The 22,353-nt window shown below is 43.6% G+C and overlaps 1 protein-coding gene and 1 long non-coding RNA gene across 3 annotated transcripts in view; one reads left to right on the top strand and one right to left on the bottom strand.

The window, feature by feature from the left end:
• Nucleotides 1-13,520, top strand: part of TSPOAP1 (TSPO associated protein 1) — a 42,531-nt gene extending 29,011 nt beyond the window's left edge. The window contains 10 exon segments of the mRNA XM_072646832.1: nt 1,361-1,555; nt 2,302-3,162; nt 3,848-3,947; nt 4,213-4,364; nt 5,820-5,988; nt 6,339-6,410; nt 8,082-8,188; nt 8,304-8,375; nt 8,702-8,830; nt 12,300-13,520. Of these exon segments, the coding sequence (XP_072502933.1) occupies nt 1,361-1,555; nt 2,302-3,162; nt 3,848-3,947; nt 4,213-4,364; nt 5,820-5,988; nt 6,339-6,410; nt 8,082-8,188; nt 8,304-8,375; nt 8,702-8,830; nt 12,300-12,479 (2,037 nt within the window). The 3' untranslated portion in view covers nt 12,480-13,520.
• On the bottom strand, nt 8,113-12,351 carry LOC140528732 (uncharacterized). 2 transcript variants are annotated; one of them, XR_011975283.1, is made up of 5 exons: nt 12,262-12,351; nt 9,541-9,730; nt 9,368-9,462; nt 8,284-8,371; nt 8,113-8,201 (listed from the first exon to the last, which is right to left on the bottom strand). It is a non-coding gene; the product is annotated as an uncharacterized lncRNA (long non-coding RNA). The 2 variants fall into 2 exon arrangements; XR_011975284.1 differs by having other exon boundaries at nt 8,284-8,368.
• Nucleotides 13,521-22,353: the final 8,833 nt, after the last annotated feature.

Genomic DNA, 22,353 nt, shown 5'->3' with positions numbered 1-22,353 from the left:
CTGCCATAATAGGCGGGAGCAGAGCTGAGGTAGAAGGAAGCCATCTGGGGAACTTCCAACTTTAATTAATTAATTCTTGCTAACTAGGTGCTAAGCTCATGGTGTCTGCCTGCTAAAGGAGCACTGCTGTTGTCTTGTGCTCTCTAAATTCTAGTGCTCTGGGCCCTGGGCCCTGGTTATCCTGTATGTAGCTATCAATTATGGCCATAGCTTCTTGGATGAAGTAACTCCATTCTGTAGCTTGGGTCTGCCACCATGATTGGGGGGGAGAGGAAGATGAGAGGCGGAGGGAGAGAGGGAGAGAACATGAATGAGAAGCCAAGCAGGGGTGTCCTTGAGGCCACATGTAGCCTTTGATCCTTTGCATTTGTTCTGTGAAGTTTGAATTCAGTCAAAGGGCTACATTTGAGGACCTAGAGGGCCCACATCCCTGGTAGTCCCTTCCCCACACACTCTCAGTTTTCTCCCACCCCTCCTCTCCTTCAAAGCTGGTACCCCTTCTGGAGTCTAAGTTAAATTCTGCAGTTAGTTCTTTTAGAAACCATTAATGTGCCGTATTAGCAAGGCTCTGCCTAGCCATAGGAAGTAAAGGACCATGTCTTTGTTTCTTCATTACTGAGAGTATTATTCTGCTTGTTCAGAAGAGGAAACTGAGCTCCGGAGAGCTGGCATGGTGTAGCAGAAAGGATGCTGGCCTTCGGGTGGGAAAAGACAAAAATCTGAAATGGGAATGAGTACTGAGACTAGTACTGAGACTGAGCTGCAGAAGGGGCTTGAGGCCAGTCATTTCCCCTCTTGGAACCTCAGGTTCTTCTTCTGTAAAATGGGAATAACAAATTCTTGCACTGCTTACCTCACAGGGTTATTGTGAGGAAAACATCTTGTAAATCTTAAAAGTACTATGTCAATGTGAATTGTTATTACTGTTGCTATTAATATAGGTAACAAATGTCCCTCACTGTACTGGGGCTCCAACAGTCTCCCTCTTCCCTTCCCCCTTCTTGATTCTCTCTCCTTTCCTTCTCCTCTACCGTCATTCCCCATCTTTCTTCTCACCCCCCCATTTTCTCTCTCTTTCCCCCATTAATACCTTTCCCTCTCTCACTTCTCTTCCTTTTCCTCTCTTCCCGATATCTTTTCCCACCTTCTTTTTCTTCCTCTTTCCCCAATACCTTTTCCCATTTTCCTTCTTTTCTTTTTTTCTTCTTCCCTCTCTTCCCCCTCTCTTCCCCCATTTTCTGTCTTGCCCCTTTCTCTCCCATCCATTTTTGTTTCTCCATTCTCCCCACTAAATATTTTTTGGGGTGGGACTCCTTCACATTTCATACTCTTAAGCCTCCTTCCCCATCCCTTTCCCCAGCAGAGGGAGGATGCCACTGAAGTTGGGGCCCGCCTGACAAGCTCTCTCATGGACCATGGCCGAAACTCTGACCTGTCAGACATCCAAGAGGAGGAGGAGGAGGAGGAGGAGGAGGAGGAGGAGGAGGAGCCAGGTGCAGACTCTCCCTCTCCCCCCCAGCACAGGGAGACCAACAGCAAGGAGAGTGGTGCCAAGGTAATGGGGGTGAGGGGAGTCAGATGGAGGCTGGTTCTCCCTGGGCCACTTCTACAGCATCTCATGAGAACCAGTGATGTACTAGTCACCACTGTGAGCTTCGGTCAAAGGAGACCAGGTGGATGAGGTTAACTTTGTGACCCCTCTGGGAATAAAAGGGGGGAAGAGGAAGCTTTTCTATTGCTTCATCAAAGAATAGTGCCTGGGAGAGGTTTGAGAGGATTGAGAGAACTGAGAGAGAGTAGGCACAGAGCCCAGAATGGATGGTGGATGGATAGGGAAAGGCACTTAATGAGTCTGGACTTGGATAAATGGGTCTGGGGTCCGCAAGTTGGGGACTGGTGGGAAGGAGATGGAGGGAAGGCTGCCTTCTTATTCATCTTTCATTAAGACATGCCTATCCCTCAACGCCACCTCCTGATCCTGGGGCCCAAATAGTTCTTCAGTGAAGCCCATGGATTAGAATGTAAGTAATTGGGAGATGAAGCTTCTTCTTCTGGCTCTGCCTTCCATGTGCTGTGACTTCCAGGAGGTCACTAACTCTCTCTGGACTTCTTTTCTCCTTTGATAGAACAAGGAGAGGTGGTTGGAGAGTACTTTGGAGGAAGTTGAGGGAGGGATGTTTGATTGTCCTAGCGCACCCCCCCAGCCCCAACTTCTAGATGGTGTTAACCCTTTTCTCCTCTTTCCCAATGACCCCCTCGTTCCTGCTATTGCCCATGTCCCCTCCCTTAACCCCACCCCAGCTGGACTCTTGTGAGACAGACAGTGATGAAGAGATCCTAGAGCAGATTCTTGAGCTCCCTCTTCAACAGTTTTGCAGCAAGAAGCTTTTTAGCATCCCTGAAGAGGAAGAAGACGAGGTGGAAGAAGAGAAGGAAAAGAAAGAGGAGGAAAAGAAGGGGCCAGGTGGCTCCTTAACTTATGCCCACTTGCCAGAGACCCAGGGGGTGGGACTAAATCGCTCTGGCAGCCACCTCTGGGAGTTGAGACCATCCCCCTTAACCCCTGACTCTTCCCTGGGGAGGGAGCCTCCTGAGGAACTTACCCCTTGCCAGCCTGGAGGGAGTCCCCTGGGGAGCCGGCGGCGGGGAGGGGGCTCCCCTGAGAAATTGCCTGCCCGCAAACGCCCTCCTGATCTCCGAGAGCACTGCAGTCGCCTCCTGGGCAGCAGCGGGACCCAGGGGTTTGGAAGGTCTGGTCCTTCTTGGGATAGGGGTGCCCCCTCGGCCAGTGAGGGAGTGAAATGTGGAACAGAAACTAGTGGGAAGGGGTGGCCAGGCCTATCTCGGAGATGTCCCAGGGGCCCCGTGCCTGACTCAGGCCTTGCCAGCTGTTTTGCCCCAAAGTGCTTGGAGATCAGTATCGAATACGACTCTGAAGATGAGCTGGAGTCTGTGGACAGTGGCAGCAGCATCTCCTGCTGCCCTCGAGATAGGGAGGGCCAGGGGACTGGACCAGAAGGTGCCCCCCTAGGAGGAAGGCGGGGGCCACCTGGGGCAGGCCCTGCCCCCAGCCACTGCCTTCGCCTCTCTGGCTGTGAGAAAGAGGAGCTGGAAAAGAAAGGCCGGAGTCTGAACTGCCGAGTGAAGGAACCATCCCCTCGGGTCTGTGTCCACCTGCCTTGGACATCTTCTATAGTAGTCGCTGTTGCACCTCTCATCCCTGCTTCCTGCTGTGCCAAAGTGCTTTGTGGGCTTCGTTGCTCATCTGCCAGGACGTCCCATTCCATGCCATCTCCATCTGCAGTGCAGGGAGTCAGGCTGTCCACGCTCCTTCTTACCTGCTTCCTCCCCACATGCATTCAATGCTTCTGCTGGCTATGTCCCTCTGCATTCTACTGCTGCTTGGAGACTGGTACCAGGCTCTTCACTGCCGAGATCATACCAGGCACCCGTTGCCTCTTGGCAGGGTGGCCACTTGCCTCTGGAAAAGATAGCAGGCCATCAAGTTGGAGGGGAGGAGGTCTTTCTGAAGGCCTAACCTCATTCCTCAGGGCTGCAGCTCCAAACCATTTATTTAGGGGAGTTTTAGAGGGTAGTGGGTGCAGAAGTGGGATAGGATTAGTATCTTATTTTATTCGAGGATCCATCTTGCTTGACTCAAGGTGTTGGCACACCTTAAGGGCAGTTAGGAGAAGGCTTTAGGGAGAGGCATGTTGTATGGCTTTTTTTGTACTGTACTTGGCTTCTGGGGAAGGGGGAGAAGGGCTCTGTCAGACCTAAGCTGAACTCCTGGGTACCAAAAGAATGGGAGGATGATTTCTGACTCTTCTGACCCTTCTGTTTATAGACACCAGAGGCTAGAGAGCTCAGGGGCCAGGATGCTGCTGGACAGAGGGGCCCCCCCAGGAGAGGAAGTCGATCCCCCAGGCTAGGTGCTGCTGAGCTGGGTGAGTGACTGATAAGAGACAGATACGGAGGAACATTGGTTGGTGCAAAAGTAAATCCTTTCCAAGGCTAATCTGGGCACCTTCCTCTTGGCCTTGGGAATCATCATGGTGCAATGGAAAATGTGCTGGATTTGGACTTGAAAGCCCTAGATTCAGATCCTGGTTCTTCTGTTTGCTACTGGTGCAAGGGGAGGTTGGAGTGAAGGGGGGGAGGGTTGGACTAGATGACCTCAAAGCTCTTGATCCATGATCTTTTCCCCTTTAGTCTTTCCAAGAAACCAGGCGAAAGAGATTTCCCCTCCAAATGAACCTGTTCGGATCTTTGTGGCTCTTTTTGACTATGACCCTGTGTCAATGTCACCCAACCCTGACGCTGTGGAGGAGGAGCTCCCATTTCGGGAGGGCCAGCTCTTGAAGGTAAGAATGCCCTGTATCCTATCATCTTGACTTCTGGCCAGAAAGCTCAGAGAGTTGGTCTCCAGAGAGCCCTTGTGGACAGGATCACTATAAGGGATTCTTGGGGTATTTTTCCTAGGCCTGATCTCACTACAAAACCCATCTATGGAATGTTTTGTGTAGATACATTTAAGCTGTGTACACAAGACACAGACACAGACACAGACACACACACACACACACACACACACACACACACACAAACACAGTCTGAGTTCTTCCTCTGTACTTTGATAATAAGATCATTTAAGGTATGACTTGAGCTCTCTCCTCCCTTTGTGAACAAACAGCTTTCTTCCTACTCTCAGTGTACATTTTATGGGGGTATGACTATACCCATTCTCTAAGATGGGAGTGGTATTGGAAACTGTGAGGGACAGTGAAATGATTATGTCCCTGGTGGGGGAGTTGAACTAAAAAGCAACCAGCCTGAAGCTGGAGAGTTGGGTGGAACCCAGCAGACAGCATGGCATGGTGGAAAGGGCCCTAGATTTGGAATCAAAGAACCTGGGGTCAAAGTCAAGCTCTGCCATGTGCTGCCTTTGTGACTTTGGGCAAGTTGCTTGGCCTCTCTGGGTCTTAGTTATTTGTAAGATGAGGAGGGAGGGTTTGGATTCGATCATAGATTCTTAACCTGGAGTCTTAGAGGGATGGGGTGAAGAAAAGGGCTGTCTGTGAACTTGGGTGGAAAAAAATTATATCTTTGTTTTTCACTGACCTTTAACTGATAATGTAGGCAACAAATATTACTAGGAGAAGGGGTCCACAGGTTTCACCAGACTTCCCAAGGGGACTGTGATCAAAAAAAGATTGGCATTTAAGAATACCTTGGAGGGCCAAGCTCTGTCAATTGACAATGCACTTTTTAAAAATTAATAAAGCAAAGAAAAGAGGATGAAATTTTTTATTTATTTCCAAGTACAGCTATGATAACACTTTTGCATCAGGTGGCACACTTGATCTTTCTAATGTTAAGGTCCAATTCTAAATCCTAGGATCCTTTGAGAATACTCGATCTTTGCTTTAGGAAACTTTAAGGGGAAGGAAGGAGAGCTTAAAGAATCTGGGGAGATGAGAAATACTCTGAAGATCTAGGCATGAATTGGTACCAGTAGGAGATAAAAACAGGACTTTTACTCTAGCAAGTCCGGGATGCCAGTCACTGAAGGTAAAGGAGGACAGAGAAGAGGAAAGGATTGCCATTGAATGAAGTAGGACCAGATTAGTTCAGCCCTTTTACAGTCTGGGACCCATTTATTTACACATCACATCTGTCCATTTCTTCTCTCTTTTTCCAATCTCCCCATCACTTAACTCCATTTCCCTCCACTATTCCAAGGATGTTGTGTTGGTCCTACAGCGTGGAGTAGGAAGGCTGTGTCTGGCTACTAAGGTGGCTATGGTCTCTATCCTCAGGTGTGTGGAGAAAAGGATGCTGATGGCTTCTATCGGGGAGAATGTGGAGGTCGAGTAGGCTATGTTCCCTGCAATATGGTGGCTGAGGTAGCAGTGGGCAGTCCTGTGGTGAAAAGGCAACTGCTCCAGAGGGGCTATGTACACCCTGATAGCCCTAATGAGGGCTTAGGTATGGTTTGTATCCTGCTCTCCTGGTGGTGTGAATGTGGCTATTATTTGACAGGGAGATAGGCAAGGGCTCCTTAGCCATGGAGGTTTGAAAATATACCCAAAGATTCATTCTGGGCCCTCAGTTACTTAGTGGAAAACATTCAGAAGTTCTCAAGATTTTTGGACTAGGTAGGAGAGGAGGCCTCAGTGCCTTTATCATTCAGGAATTCAGTCTAATTTCATAGTGGCTAAGTGAATCCCCAAGTGAAGATTTGAAAATGGGACTCTGGAATGTCTTTTGGTATATTTCCTCTCCTTTTCTCTGTCTCATTGTTTATTTCATTCATTGTCTCCTCTGGTTTTGTTTAGGAAATGGCTCCTTCCCACTACTTGCTCCCCATCCAGCTGGGCCACCTCCCAAACCCCGGAGATCCAAGAAAGGTAGGCAATTGTTTTGGTACCCAGTGAAAGGGGGAACCAAGAATCAGGGCACTGTCTGACTTCGCAGGAGCCACTTGGAAGGTCTGGGGGTCTCTGACCCCATGGTCAATCTCAGCTGTGTGTAGTATCTGGAAAGAGAATTTGGACTGGGAATTAGAGACCTGGGTGCCAGTCCTGGCCCTGATAATAACACATTCTGTGATCCAACTTATCTCAATATCAGTTTCCTCATCTGTACAATAAGGAGTTGAGCTAGGTGGTCTCTAAAGATTCATTCCCTCTTAAATAATCTAATGATTCTTTTTAATGATATTTTATTTTTCCCAATTGCCTGTAAAAACAATTTTAACATTCTTTTAAAAAAAATTTGAGTTCCAAAATTTCTCCCTTCCTTCATCCCCTCCCCTTTCTCTGAAACAGTAAGCAATTTGATATAGGTTATAGATGTGCAATCATGCAAAATATATTTTCGTTTTAGTCCCATTGTGAAAGAAAACACAGACCAAAAAACCCCATCAACAAAACCAAAGAAAGTGAAAAGTATTATGTTTTAATCTGCATTCAAACTCCACCAATTTTTTCCTCTGGATGTAGATAGCATTATTCATCATGAGTCTTTTGGAATTGTCTGGGATTATTGTGTTGCTGAGAAGAGTTGGATCCTTCACAGTTGATCATCATATGATAGTGCTGTCACTGTGTACAGTGTTCTCCTGGTTCCACTCACTTCACTTTGCATCAGTTCATGATAACGATTTTTTAAAAAAACATTAAGGATGTCTTTATTTTTAATCACTTAAATTTCCCATTGTACCTTTCCCTGCCCAGAAAGTCATGGAACCTCATAAAGAAATTTCTCTTATGATTCTGATCTGGGAGGGGTGGGGTCAGTGTCCTACTTGAGCCTGAGGGAGAGGGGAGAGGACTGGAGGAACCTAGGAATTTTCCTGTCCATAGCGGAGCCAGAGTGCTCTCAACCCTGCGCTGGGGAAGGGTCCTGATGAAACAAAGACCCAAGTCTGGGTTACCTAATAACAAGGTAGATGAGGGGAAGGACAAAAATGATACAACACAGTAGTGTAGTAGATAGAGTACTGGGCTTGGAGTTACGAAGACCTGAGTTCAAATCTTGTCTGCAGACTTCAGCTGCAGTTACTGATTAACCCAAGGCAAGTAATTTTTAGCCAAGGTCAGCCTCAGTTTCCTCATCTGTAAAAATGAGGGTAATAATAACACGTACGTCCCAGAACTGTTATGAGATTCAAATGAGATGATAATTGTAAAGCACTTCTCAAATCTTAAAGTGCTATTATTATTGTCATTATTATAACACTTCCACGATGGACTTTAAATGTAGAATAAGACACATTTTTTGGACATGGTCGATGTGGAAATTTGTTTTGCTTATTTGCTATGAGGGCTTTCTTTTCTTTTCTTTTAATTATTCTATGGGGGTCAGTAGTGGGAGGGAGAGAACAACTTCTTGTTCATTGGAAAGAGAAAGTTAATTTTTAAAAAATTGTTATACTTCTAACCTCCCCTTGGGAATAATGCCAGGTAGAAAGGGTCAACCTAAGCCTCTGACTGACAGCTAATGGGGTGGGAAGAGGGGAAAGGGAAAGGGAGCTTCAGGTAAAAATAAGAAAGGCTTTGTCCTTTATTCCTCTTCAGGCTCCTGCTCTCAGCCAGATGCCAGGGTCAGCCCCAGTACACCCCGTTCCATGGTGGCTGCCTTTGATTATAACCCACGAGAGAACTCTCCCAATGTGGATGTGGAGGTAAGGATCTTTCCTGCAGAAAAAAGATCCCTGGTTGGGGCTCTCCCAAGGTGGGTCCCCTGGGCACTGCCTTCCCCCAGGCCACTGGAGCTTACCTGGACATCTCCCTCTACAGGCTGAATTGTCCTTCAAAGCTGGGAATGTCATCACAGTGTTCGGGGCCATGGATGATGATGGCTTCTACTATGTGAGGGGTGGCAGATAAGGACGTTGTCTCTCTCTGCTCCCTAGTTTCTGGCTCCCTCAGGGTTGGACATGAGGCAGGGGAGATATCAGGGAAAGGGGGGGTGTCCCTGAAAGTTGGGAGGGGCAGGGCAGGAGAGGCCTGGCTTTAGACTCACATTTCCCTGTAGCAGTACTTTACTGATAGTGTCCCCAGGGGAACTTGGTTAAAGGGGAGAGAGATTTGTGGGGCAGGGAAAGGGTCTCAGAAATTTAGTCCAATGGGAGATGAGGTTCCCTAATACACTGCATGACCCTCCCCCACCAACATCAGTGGTGTCTTTCCCACAGGGAGAGCTGAACGGACAAAGGGGTCTTGTCCCATCCAATTTTCTGGAGGGCATAGTCTCTGGTGAGGACAGGAGGGTAGCTGAGCCACCTAAGGAAAAGGATTCTGGAGTTCTTACAGCTGAGAGCCAGGTAAGCACAGAACCAGTATGTCATCCATCTATCTCTATCTCCACTTAGATATACAGATAGAGAAAGAGTAGTCAAGGGTGGTAGTGGGGAAAGGATGCTTGAAGCCTAAGGGATGCTTGGGACTGTACCACAATGATTGGGGGCAGGAAGAGACTAGCCCCAGACCACAGTCTGCCATTACAGGGCTGAATGATCAGAGCCCTGGATAGTCTAAAGCTTGAATGTTTTAACCTCTTCCAGAGTTGAGAGCCTGAGCCCAATCTCTGGGGCAGAAATAATTGTGTCATACATAACCAGTGAATTGGAAGAGATGGGTAATAAGGAATCTGGGAAACAAAGCAGAAAGTGAATCCTTAGGTATTCTAGTCATCCACATGAGATTCAGGCTCTCCAGATCTCTGGGACCAATCATCTCTCATCCCCACTTGGGCATGGAGGGTGGAGGCTAGATTAGTAGGTACTGAGGATACTAGAGAAAGTATTCCCCCATTGTGGGAAGAGGGTAGGTTGGGCTCAGTGGACCCTACGGCAGCTTACCCTTTGTAGACTGGTCTCAAAGTGCTGCCCGTTCTGCCAGCCTGGCCTCCCTCTGGAGAAAGGTCTGGTAAGATCTGCACTCTGTTCCTTAGGGCCTGAGAAGGGGGACACTTTGAGTGAAAGGGTACTGTCAACTGTACCTGTCCAACAGGTCCCCATATTCTCCCCTTTACCTTCATGGGGCAACTCCTTTTTTTGGGATGTAGAACTAGTTACATGAAGCTGAAGGAGTGAATGAAAGGTATCATGTGCAACTTGGGACCAGCCCAGAGCTGGGTGGGGTGGGCTTGTGTGTCTGTCAGTAACCCACTACCTCTGTTTGTTCTCGGATCTTCAGAGAATGAGGAAGAGAAGAGTCCAGTGCTAGATGGAGATAGATATGTAGAGTGACATGTAAGTGGGGGAACAAGCCCATCTCCCCCAGTCTCCCACCATTCCATGTGCCTTTGCAGATACCTTGCCTCCCACCCCCTCTTCACCAGCCTCTAGCTTCTTTCATCCAGATAGAATAGATCCCCTAGATTAATTATAGTTTGTTTTCAATCCCCAGTCTGCTCATGATTGTTGGTAGTGATAAACTGTCTCATAAATGGTCATAGTATATGACTCCATATTACGTAATTAATAATATATAATGACATAATATATTATTACATCCTGTATTAAGAGCATTTTGTGATATAGGATTCTAGTATCATAACAGTGTGCTTGATAATAAATAATTAGAAGAATCACAGATACCATTTAATAGCAACAACATCTCCCCAATCACAAATACCATTCTCATTAGCAATATCATCATAACATTATAGTTGGTGAAAATGACTGAACTTATTTTATAGCCAACTCTCAACCCTGAGGGAGACTTTGAACAATTTAGATACATGTATAACCCCCAAAGCCTCTCAGCTTAGCAAATTTGCTTCTGCCTCATCTTAGTCCAGGATTCCTTTAGTTTAATATATATATATACATATATATACATATATATATATACATACATACATACATATACATATATATATGTATACATATATATTTATTTAAATTATTTGTCTTTTTACAAAACTCTAAATAGTGATGCCCATTGATTTTTTATCCCCTCCTCTCACCCATGCCCCCAAATAGCACCCTCCCTTGTAACTAGCCATGGAGTACAGTTAAACATAAACAAATCAACATGTTGACTGGTTATGACAATGTATGCTAAATTCCTTACTTATCATCCAACACCTATCTGGCCAAGAGCCAGGATCCTTGCCTGACTGTCTGTTCTCTTTCATTTCAATTGGTCTCTGCCTTTCATTTAATTTCTCTAGCAGTCTTCTCCTACTCCCTCTCCCCTCATAGGGAAGCAGGAAGGAGAAGCAAAGAGTCCAAGTGGTTTCAAATGAGTTTATCTATCTCTGGGTAATTGAGAGAGTTGGCCTCCTGGAGTACCTAGTCTGAGTTGGGCAAGCCAGAGACTCTGGTATTAGCTCCTATTCCATATATCACACCGTCCAGGGGCCATAATGCCATGGGAGGGTGGGGTGGTGGTGGGAGCTGGGGCCAGGTCAAATGTTGGGGTGAGCTTGTGCTTGGGACTGTGTTTGATTTGCGGTGGTAGGGATAGATGATGCAAGGAAGAAATCTGAAGCAATGATAAAACAATGAGAAGGGGTTTGAAGAAGAGGAGAGTGAAAGGGACCCAGAGGGCTAAGGATCATAGATTTAAGGCTATAAGGGATTTCAGAGGACATTTAGGTCAGCTCTCTAACTTCACATACATCTGGGGAAACTGAGACTCAGAGCAATTAAGCCCAAGAGCACACTGGTAGCAGGTGACAGAATGGAATTTGAATCCAAGTCTTTTGAATCCATTCTTCCTTTTTGCGAGATTGTACGTGTGTGTATGTGTGTGTGTGTGTGTGTGTGTGTGTGTGTGTGTGTGTGTGTATGCCAGATTTGGCAGTTCCTCTGTTCTCCCTCCTTTCCATATATCCCTTATGAATTCTGTCCACAAGGGATGAGGCAAGAGGTACAGGGTTAATGCTGTAGAAGAGAAAAAAGCATTGAAAAGGAAGTTAATAGATGAGAGATCTGTAAAGCTTTAAGTACCAGAGAACTGAATTAAGAGTAGGCCTGCCCTGCTTGGGGGATTGGATTGAATGACCTGATGTAGTCTTTACCTCTTGGGAAGAGTCCAATTTAGAAATTCCTAGTTATTTCCAAAACCCCTCAGTTACTAGCCCCTCAAACCTGTGCTGAGCTAGTCTCTCCTGCAGGCTTTTGGGGCTGAGGCTACCCTGCCTCATTCCTCTCAGTCTCCACACCGTGTTCTTTGGGCAAGGGAGAGTAGTTCTTCTTGGAGACCCCTCTGTCATAGGGAGACCCTAACTGGGCAGATGGAGAGGGGGTCAGTCACCTGTCAAATGACTCTTCCCATTTTTAACTAGGTAGGGCACCTCTGTAGGAATTTTTCCCAGTTGGGTCAATTTCTCTGCCCTGGCTCTCTCAAGGATGGGAAAGATTAGGGTGGCATGGCAGGAAAGTATATGATTCTAGGACCAGCTTTGTAAAATGGCAGAGCAGACATTAGAGATTTTAGTATCATGGAGGAGAGAGCTGAAGAAGAATGGGAAGTAAGCTGCTTCAAAGTCACAGGGGAACGGAGACAGAACTGAGGATCCAAGTCTCTTTCCTCTATCCCAACCTGATTTTTATCCTCCTTTTCACTGTTAGACTTGGGGTGGGAGGGATCTGGCCTGACCAGTCAGACACAGTTAAGGATGGGAGCTGATGGGAGTCATCAGTCTCCTGCTGTTACCTCCTTTTGTAGTTGTAGGGTAGGAAGAAAAAGGGGAACAGGCTTTAGGGGGCTGGGGGTGGCAGGGATAGCTAAGGAAAGGCACCTAATTCACTTTTCACTCTTCTTCTCCTAACTCCCCAGTTCCAGTCTGCTGCTGCCCAGGATCTGACTGGACCCTTGCCATGCCCTCATTCTCTTCGGCCTGGGAGCACCCTTCAGGTCAAGTTAGGGGAATCATTGGCTCCAGCCAAGAAGATGCGGGGCCTCATCTCCAAAGGGAAGCATCTCCTTCGAAAACTGGGTTCGGGGAAGAAGGAGTGAACACAGTTGTTTATGCCTGGCAGACAGAGCTAAGACTGACCAGCTCCCTATCTCCCCTGTCTTTCTCAAAGGGTAGTGAAAGAGCCCTTTGAGGTAACAATGGACTTTTGCCCATGGGGGTGGACCCATGGTGGAGCTGGGCTCTTGGTCCTTGAACTGCTTTCTGGACATCACTGGTGCTGTGATACCTGGATGGAAATTAACTACGGTAATCCCCACCCTTCACCACCCTAAGATCTGGGACTCTGGGTGTTTGAGGGGGCAGAAGGAGCAGCTCTCTAGGCTTCCTGTTAACATCCTTAGGTTCCCCCAGGTCCCATGTCTTCCCTCCCTTAAGGGAAAAAAGTTTGCACTGAAGTCTCCCTGTGTCCCCTCCCTCATACCCAACCCCCATGGCCCTTTCAGAGGGTGTGTGGAATCCCTGTAAATATGTACATAAACAGGTGTGCCTCTGTAGCAGCTCTCCAGCTCCATCTTGCTTCTTCTTCCCCTCCCCAAACCCTCCTCCCAAACCCCCAAAGGAGAAAGGTCATGCCAAAGTGTGTCTCCCACTTCAACCCCACCAAAATAGGGCCACCTCAGTCCCCCCACACTACCTGCCAGTTTCCCACTCCCCCAGCAGGTCAAGGATTGGGGGTTAGAGGTCAGGGGTTGAGTTTGCCTTATATGCATCATTAGATTTGATTTCTCTTCTGCACCATCTCTAACCTCTCCATGTGGGGGTTTGGGTATGGGGTTGGGGCAAGGAAAGAATTCTGCACTTATTTTCATACATGCCATGTTTAGGATGCAACAGGAGTCCCATCCCCTACATCCCTCCAATCCCATAGTGTTCCATCCCTTCCTCCATTTGACCCTAGACAGCCAGGTGGGCCTCTCTGCATGCTTCCTCACATGTGTTGGGAGGTTGGTTGACTGATCACCTCCATGCCCACCTTCACTACCCCATGCTGTCCCTGGGTCACAGTAAGGGGTGAGTGTGTTTGTGTATGAAATGGTTTAAAAAGACATTTTATTATAATAAAGTCTATTTTCACAAAACCTTTATCAGATTCAGCTTGGGGAGGGGAATGGAGAATTTATCCTCCTCAGGTTGGGTGACCTCTCCTGAAGTCTTTCTCTGGAGTCAGATAGAAGAAACCTTGGGTTCTTGACAGCTATGCAATGGAGCACAAGCCTTAGCTGGTCCTCCCAAGCTGGAAAGGCCTAGACTATAGCCCTCACACAGATGGTGGGCTCATTACCCAAGGATGAATTCTAGTGAAGTTCTGAGTGGTTCTCATCACCAGGTTGGCTATAGGACAACGGATTCTTCAGTCACAGCTACTCTTTAAAAAAAAAAAAGACTTTATTGATATTACTTGATTTCATATTGTCTAGAATTCCCCCTGTATTTCTCCATCACCACAGCTCTTGAAGAGACCTGGTGAATTGCAATCTGAGTTGGTGGAGAGACTCCTTGCTCTAACAAAATTGGAGTCACTTGAAGTATTTAGGTTGAATCAGGAAGTTCAAACTCCAGGCATCTAGATTCTGAACCTTGTTGTCCTGGTTCTACCTGAAATAGCTGGATCATTTCCCCTGGAACCCTGGAAGGGGGTGAATGGGAAGTTTTCACTTGGGTCCTTTCTCTTAGGTAAGTTCCCTCTCACCTTCCATTCAGTTCCATGACTTGTCCTTGGGGTCAGGGTGGCATTACAGTTAGGCTGCAGAGAGCTAGAGAAGTGACTGGGAAGGATTCTCATGGGGTCAAATGGTTGGTCCCTGGATGAGACAAGATGGCTTATTGAGGTCTTTGAGTTCATAGGGCTTAGAGATGGAAGAAATTAAGGATTCTTAACTTGGGATCCTTGGGAGTCTGTGGACAGGTTTCATGGGGTCAGTGAACTTAGGGGTGGGGGTGGAAATTACATCTTTATTTTTACTAACCTTTAAAATTTAGCATTTCCACAAATTATTTTAAAATATTTTTCCGGATAGTCCATAGGTTTTGCCAAGGGGGGGTTCCATGACACAAAAAATTAAAAACTCCAAACTAGTCCAGCCACTTCACTTTCACTTTTAAATTTATTTTAAAAATTCTCTTTGATATCTTTTGTCCTTATATCATCATTTCTTTCTCCCCATCATTTCCAAATATATTCCTTCCCAGAGAGCTGTCTTTTATATCAAAGAATAAAAAAGAAAGAGAAGAAAAAAAGGAGTTCAACAAAGCTAACCAACACATCAGAAGAGCCTGACAGTGCATGCAATGTTCCACATCCATAGTTTCCACCAGCTCCACAAACAAGGAAGGATAGTACATTTTTTATCTGTTTTCTTGGGCTAGACTTGGTCATTATAATTGCACAATACTCTGTTATATGTTTTTGTTGATAATGGTGATGTTGCCTTCCCCCATTTTCATTACCGTAGTAATTTTCCAAATCATTATTTTACAGATGAGGAAACTGAGACACAAGTGAAGTGACTTGCTTAGGGCCACAGTAGAAAGCAGAAGAGCTGAAATTTGAGTTCAGGTCTTCTAACACCTTATCTCCTCTTCTTTCCACAAAGTCTAGCAAGATAACTTGGGGCAGGGTGAGAGGTATTGAGAAAGCAGGAGAAAGAAAAGAGAGAGGAGGAAGACAAGTAAAACTGGAGCCTCAGTCTCACTTTCTGTTCCCTTCCTCCACAGCAGTGGTGGGCTCAGTTGCTCCCCCATCCTCCAGGTGCATGAAATCCCCTCAGGAAACTGTGTGTAATCCTAACTGAACTCTTCTCCAGAGTGGATTTAGAAAGACTCAATGTGTTGAAATCACCTTTAGTGAAGGCTGTTAGCCCAAAAGGCAGATGGGCTGGCATCCCTGAAGGAGGAGGAAGGAAGGAGGTCTGGGTCAGCATGGTGCTGGCTAATCTCAGATCTCTCAACTAACGTAGTGCTGCTCTGGTGGAAAATGACTCTAGAAATCCCAGTACTCCATCCAGAAGTCATATTATACCTGGGGGGGGGGGGGCGGGGGAAGGAGTTAACTCTTCAGTAGAAGGAAACCTGGCTCTGGAGTCAGAGGACTACTAATCCCATGTTCAAATCCCATGTTTGACTCACCACCAGTGTAACTTTGGGCAAGTCACTTAAGGTCCCTGAGACTTGGTTTCCTCACTGGTGAGATGAGAGTTGGGCTATGTGGTCTCTGAAGCATGTAATCTTACATGTGATAAACAAAGACATCCCAGCTACTAGGACAAGAACTTACTATTTGACAAAAACTGCTGGGAAAGCTAGAAAGAAGTCTGGCAGAAACTATACATAGACCAACATCTCATGCTGTATACCAAGATAAGATCAAAATGGGTACATTATTTAAACATCACAGAGGATGTCATAAGCAAAATAATGAAGCATGGAAAAAGTTCCCTGTCAGATCTATAAATAGGGGAAGGATTCACAAGCAAACAAGAGACAGAGAGGTTCACTGCAGGTAAAACAGATAATTTTTAATTACATAGAATTTTAAAGTTTTTGCAAAAACAAAACCAATGAAGCCAAGCTTGGAAGAAAAGCAGAAGACTGGGGGAAAAATCTTTGCAGCAAGTTTCTCTGATAAAGGTCTAATTTCTTAAATATATAAGGAACTGAACCAAATTTATGAGACTAAGAGCTACACACTAATTAATAAATGGTCAAAGGATATGAACAGGCAGTTTTCAGAAGAAGAAATCAAAGCTATGAATTGTTGTGAAAAATGCAAATTAAAACAATTCTGAGGTACCACTTCACAGTCATCAGATTGCCTAACATGACAGAATAGGAAGATATGTGCTGGAGGTGGGGGTGGAAAAATCGACATGTTAATGGATTGTTGATGGATCTGTGAGCTGGTTCAGCCATTCTGAAGAACAATTTGCAATTATGTTCAACAGGTTATAAAACTGGGCGGATCATGTGGCCCCACAATATCAATACTAGGTTTGTACTCCAAAGAGATTTTTTTTAAAAAGGAAAAGGACACATATGTACAAAAATATTTATAACAGCTCTTTTTATGGTGGCAAGGAATTGAAAACTGAAAGGATGCCCATCAATTGGGGAATGGCTGACCAAGATGTATATATGAATGTGATGGAATACTATTATGTTATAAGAAACGATAAAGGTGATGGCTTCAGAAACAACCTAGGAAGAACTATATGAACTGATACTGAGTAAGGTAAGCAGAATCAGGAGAATAATCTACATAGTAAGCAACAATGTTGCAAAGATAATCAAACACTTAGTAACTCTGATCATTACAATGACTGACTACAATTCCAGAAGACTCATGATACCATATATCTACAGATAGACAGCTGATGGACTCATAATGCAGATTGAAGTATATTTTTCTTTTTTCTTCCTTTTGTTCCCTCCTCCCCCAAATATGGCTAATATAGAAATACATTTTGCATGACTTCAAATGAGTAATGGGCATTATATTTCTTGCCTTCTCAATGGATCAAAAAGGGGGTAAGGGGAGGGAGAGAATTTGCAATAAAAAATAAAGCAAAATTGAATTGAAAAAAGAAACCGTGAACACCCAGAAATAAATAAAGAGATATCACCATGGATGAACACCAATTCCCAGCATGGTTTGATACATGTAAAACAACTGCCACAGTGAGGAGACTAAACCACCTCAGCTAGCAAATACTTGATCTCCACAAATGGAGACACATGGCGACCACAGGCAATAGCAATTTAGCCTATAGACTAATTTTCAAAATCCTACAGAACAGGATAGTAGAAGGTTTTGAGCATCACCTCATTATAAAACAACAACAACCCATGGAGTGAAGAATGCTTAGTGTAAGACACAATTAAGCCAGATCATCCTCACAGCATTTAAAGGTGAAAAAGGAAAGAGAACAACAAATAGATGAAAAATGGAATAAATCAGTGAGCCTTTCTATAACAACCTCTTTTCACCATTGTTGACAGTAGAGCCATTACATTTGAATTCTAACATCTTGATCCCCAATATACTATATGAGAAAGTGGAAAGATAAAGATGGAATGAACAACTGGATAAGATCAAGATTAATAGAAAATCAGATCAACAGAAGAATTTTTGGTTGGGTTAAGAATAATCCAAATTCTTATGTTCCCAGGGGAAACTACAGAATGGCACATGGTTCAAGATGGAACCTAGTCAATGCCAAGCCACAATCTTGAAAGTGGAAGGAGATTATCTATCTATCTATCTATCTATCTATCTATCTATCTATCTATCTATCTATCTATCTATCTATCTATCTATGTCTGTCCGTCCATCCATCCATTTATCTATCTACACACATATATACATATATATGGAAACAGCAAGATATTAAATAATCTATAGTCTGGTTATAGATCTAAGCAATCAAAAAGACATCAATAAATGCTAACCTCAGATTGTGACTTCTTCGCTTCTATAAAATACTTATAAGAATGGTCTACACATGTTTTAGTTGGTATATTTGGTTTTTAAAAAATAATTTATCATTTTTTAAACATTCATTAAATTTTTTTTGAGTTTTGAATTCTTTCCTCTGCTTCCACCCTTCTCCCATTCACCGAAAAGGCAAGAAATATAATATCAATTATATATGTGAAGGCATGCAAAACATTTCCACATTAGCCATGTTGCAAAACAAACAAGAAAAATAAAGTAGAAAAAATACTTCAATCTGCATTCAGACTCCATTAGTCCTCTGTCCAGAAATAGCATTTTTCATCATAAGTCCCTTGGAATTGTCTTGTATCATTGTATTAATCAGAATAAGTCATTCACAATTGATCTTTGTTAAAATATTGCTGTTTCTATATACTCTGTATACTTCTCCTGGCTCTGATTACTTCACTTTGTATCAGTAAAAATCTTCCTAGGTTTTTCCTGAAACCAACCTGCTCATCATTTCTTATAGCACAATAGTATTCATCACAATCATATACCACAAGTTGTTTAACTATTCCCCAATTGATGGGCGTCCCCCCCATTTTCTAATTCTTTGCTACCACAAAAAAAGAGCTGCTATAAATATTTTTGTACACATAGGTCTTTTTCCATTTTTGTTTGATCTCTTTGAGATACAGACCTAGTAATGGTATTGTTAGGTCAAAGGATATGTTTTTTAAATTAAAAAAATTAATAGCTCTTTGGCCATTGTTCCAAATTGCTCTCTGGAATGGTTGGATCAGTTCACAACTCCACCAAAAGTGCATTAATATGTCTATCTTTCTGTATCCCTTCCAACATTTGTCATTTTCCTTTTCTGTAATATTAACCAATCTGATAGGGGTGAGGTGATTTCTCAGAGTTCTTCTAATTTGCATTTCTCTAATCAATTGTGATTTAGAACTTTTTTTATATGACTATAGATAGTTTTGATTTCTTTTAAAAGTTGTTTGATCATATCCTTTGACCATTTATCAGTTGGGGAAGAGCTTGTATTCTTATAAATTTGACTCAGTTCTCTATATGCTTGAGAAATGAGACCTTTATCAGAGAAACTTGCTGTAAAATTCTTTTCCAGTTTCCTCCTTTCTTTCTAATCTTGACTACGTTGGGTTTGTCTGTGCAAAACCTTTTAAATTTAATATAACTAAAACTATCCATTTACTTCCTGTGATTCTCTCTATCTTTTGTTTGTTCATAAGTTCTTCCTTTATCTATAGATCTGACAGGTAAAATTTTCCATGTTCTCCTGATTTGTTTATGATATCTCCCCTTAATGTCTAAACCATGTACCCATTTTGATCTTATCTTGGTATGTGGTGTGAGATGGTTTTTACCTAATTTCTGCCAAACCACTTTCCAGTTTCCCCAGCAATTTTTGTCAGACAGTAAATTCTTGCCCCAAAACATTGACCTTTGAGTTTATCAAACACTAGATTACTATAGTCACTTAATACTATATATTGTGTACCTAATCTATTCCACTGATCCACCACTCTGTTTTTCATCTGGTACTAGATAATTTTCGTGATTTCTGCTTTGTAATATAATTTGAAACCTGGTACTGCTAGGCAGCATTCCTTTACATTTTTTCACTGATTTTTGGAGTATACCATCCTATATCTGTTGAAAATATTAGGAGGGGACAGGTAGGATTTCACAAACAGTTTTCTACCATATCTCCAGCTACACAATCAACAGAAAGATGCGGAGAACATAATATCCCACTCTTGAATTCTTTGTTCATTATAAAAAGAATTTGACTCAGGAGAGGATCTCCTCCAACAAGATATTTTCCAGGTGTACGTTTAAACAATATGAGATGCCTTGATGGATTCAGCGAAAAAGATAATTTGTTAGGTCTGATCATAAATATCAAGCAAGGCCCAAAACACAAATGACATGCTCAACAGGTCGGCAGCTAGATGGTACAGTGGATTTGACTTCAAATCTAGGCACTTACAAGTGGTATGACCCTGGGCAAGCCACTCAACCTCTGTGTACCTCAGTTTCCTGATCTGTAAAATGGACACAATAATAACACTGATATCCTAGGGTTGTTGTAGGGATAAAATGAGATAATATTTGTAAAGCATTTAGCATAGCACCTGGCATATAGTAGGCACTTGATAAATGCTTGTTAAATTTTTTAAAAGTTAGGAAAGTGCTCTGCTATCACATACACTCTTCAGTGCTAGACTTTTCAGTACAGAGTTTAAATGGAAAAGAGATTCCTTATAGATGGTGAAGTCCTCCAGGCACTCCTATTTGGGAGTGACATTGTGTTAGTTGTATCAAGCCCTGGAACACTCTAGTCTTCTTAAGGAAATAAATGCCCACTCAACAAAGTTTGGCCCGTGACCCTCAGAGGAAAACACAAGTAGATAAACAATGCCTATTATTTACTTTTACTGGATCACCTCTTTATACTTAACATATACTCTCTTTTATCATAGTTTTAAATTATAGATCTAGAATGATATTACGGATAAATTGTGTCCTATTCCCGTTGTTAGATTATAAGCCCCCTGAAGGCAAGGATTTTGTAATTTTCATCTTTGTACATCATTAAGCTTTCTTAATTCTTGAAGTGAAGAATTTAGAATTGTAAGGGGCCATTATAGGAGTACCTTCTTATCTTTACTTATCCAAAGTCACAGAGTAAGTCAGAGATAAAGCTAGGACTAGAAAATTTGATTCCTAGCCCATTGTATCCCAATCTGTTCATAAAGATGTTTTGGCATATCACAAAGGCCTGCTGGGTATTGTCATATGTGTCTTATTTTTTTCATTATCCTTTCTCAATTTTGTGAACAGATAGTTGAGGCTAGTGGAGTAACTGTGACAGAAGAGATGGAGGTAGGAAAGCAGTTTGTGTGTGTGTGTGTGTGTGTGTGTGTGTGCGTGTGTGTGTGTGTGTATCATTTAATTGATGGGGGCAGAGGAATAGATGGGTAGACCAGCAGTCTGGGGAACACTGGGAAGAGTCAAGTTTCCTCTTCTTTCAAGGCCTGAGAGAGTTTGTAAGTCATTTCCTCGCTCTGAATCTCTCTGCACTAGCCATAGTGCCATTTTCTGGCCTCCAAACAGGTGGCTTCTCCCTATCCCTGCTAGCTAGGTGCTATGCTAAATGCTTTACAAATGTTATCTCATTTTATCCCTACAACACCCCTGAGATGTCAGTGCTATTATTCTACGCATTTTACAGATGAGGAAACTGAGGTAGGCAGAGGTTAACTGACTTGCCTAGGGTCACACCACTTGTAAGTGTCTGAAGTCAGATTTGAAGTCAAGTCCACCGTGTCATCTAATTGCTGAGCTTTTAAGTATGTCATTGAGTTTTCGTGCCTTGCTTAATATTGTTGATCAGAGGATCACTTAATAAATTATCTTTTTTCTTGCATCCATCAAGGCATCTCATAGTATTTTAACATAGACCTGGCTAGGAAGTGCTCCTTCTGATCTCAAGGATCTCCGAGGGGGAAGGGGGTAGATTCTCTTCCCATGATCCTTTCTCCTCCTTTTCTGAGTCTCATCCCTTAAAGGAAGTTCTTCCTTAACTCTAATTTAATCCTTCCCCCACTAATTTAAAATCCTCTGGTCTTATTTCTGAGGGGCAGCTCACAACATGCATTAGAAATGGAGTTCAGAAGTCTTGAATTTCTATTCTGGCTTCACCTACAAGCTGCGTGGCCATGGTCAAATCATTTATTTTCTCTAAGCCTCAGTTTCCTCACCTGCAAAATGAAGATCATAATATTTTATTATCTGACTTTATTATCTGGTGAGTTTAAAGGAGATAATGAATGTAGATGAATTTTGTAAAGTATGAAGCTCTTGCACATAAAAGCTACTGCTTACTGATCACCACAACTGGCATTCATTACACTCTTGGTAGGTTCCTGAAAATCCAGTCTCATGCCGAGTGGGCCTACCCTATCCCAGAAAGTTGGGGCGGATGGGGGAGGATGGAGTGGAGAAGGAGAGAGGAAGTCCAGGGTAGTCCTTGAAACCCCCAGGCCCCTGATCCCTTCCTGCGGGTGCCTAACCGTCTCAGGTCAGACTTCCTGCCTTATTAGCTCATATTGAAAGTTTGACCAGGCTGAGGCCTGAAAGGGCTCTGGGGATTCAGCTCCTCTCTGTTCCCTGCTATCCTTAGGCTGAGACTAATTAAATTGGTCCTGCACCCACACATTTTTGGGGGAATATATTCTTTAGAAAGCAGAATGTTGAAGTCTCCCCAAAAGAACTCAAGAGAAGTTGGAGAAGAAGAGTTCCACAAGCATTTATTAAGCAACGAAGAGGCAGTGTGGTAGTGGAAAGAACCTTGGCTCTGAAATCAGAAGACCTGGGTTCAAATCTCAGTTTTGCCTTTGAGAACCTGTATGATTGGAGGAAAGTCACTTAACCTCTCTATA

Source organism: Notamacropus eugenii, chromosome 2, assembly GCF_028372415.1.
Source record: "Notamacropus eugenii isolate mMacEug1 chromosome 2, mMacEug1.pri_v2, whole genome shotgun sequence".
Classification (NCBI taxonomy): domain Eukaryota; kingdom Metazoa; phylum Chordata; class Mammalia; order Diprotodontia; family Macropodidae; genus Notamacropus; species Notamacropus eugenii.
Note: the sequence above shows the minus strand (reverse complement) of the source record. Positions and strands in the feature narration are given on the sequence as shown.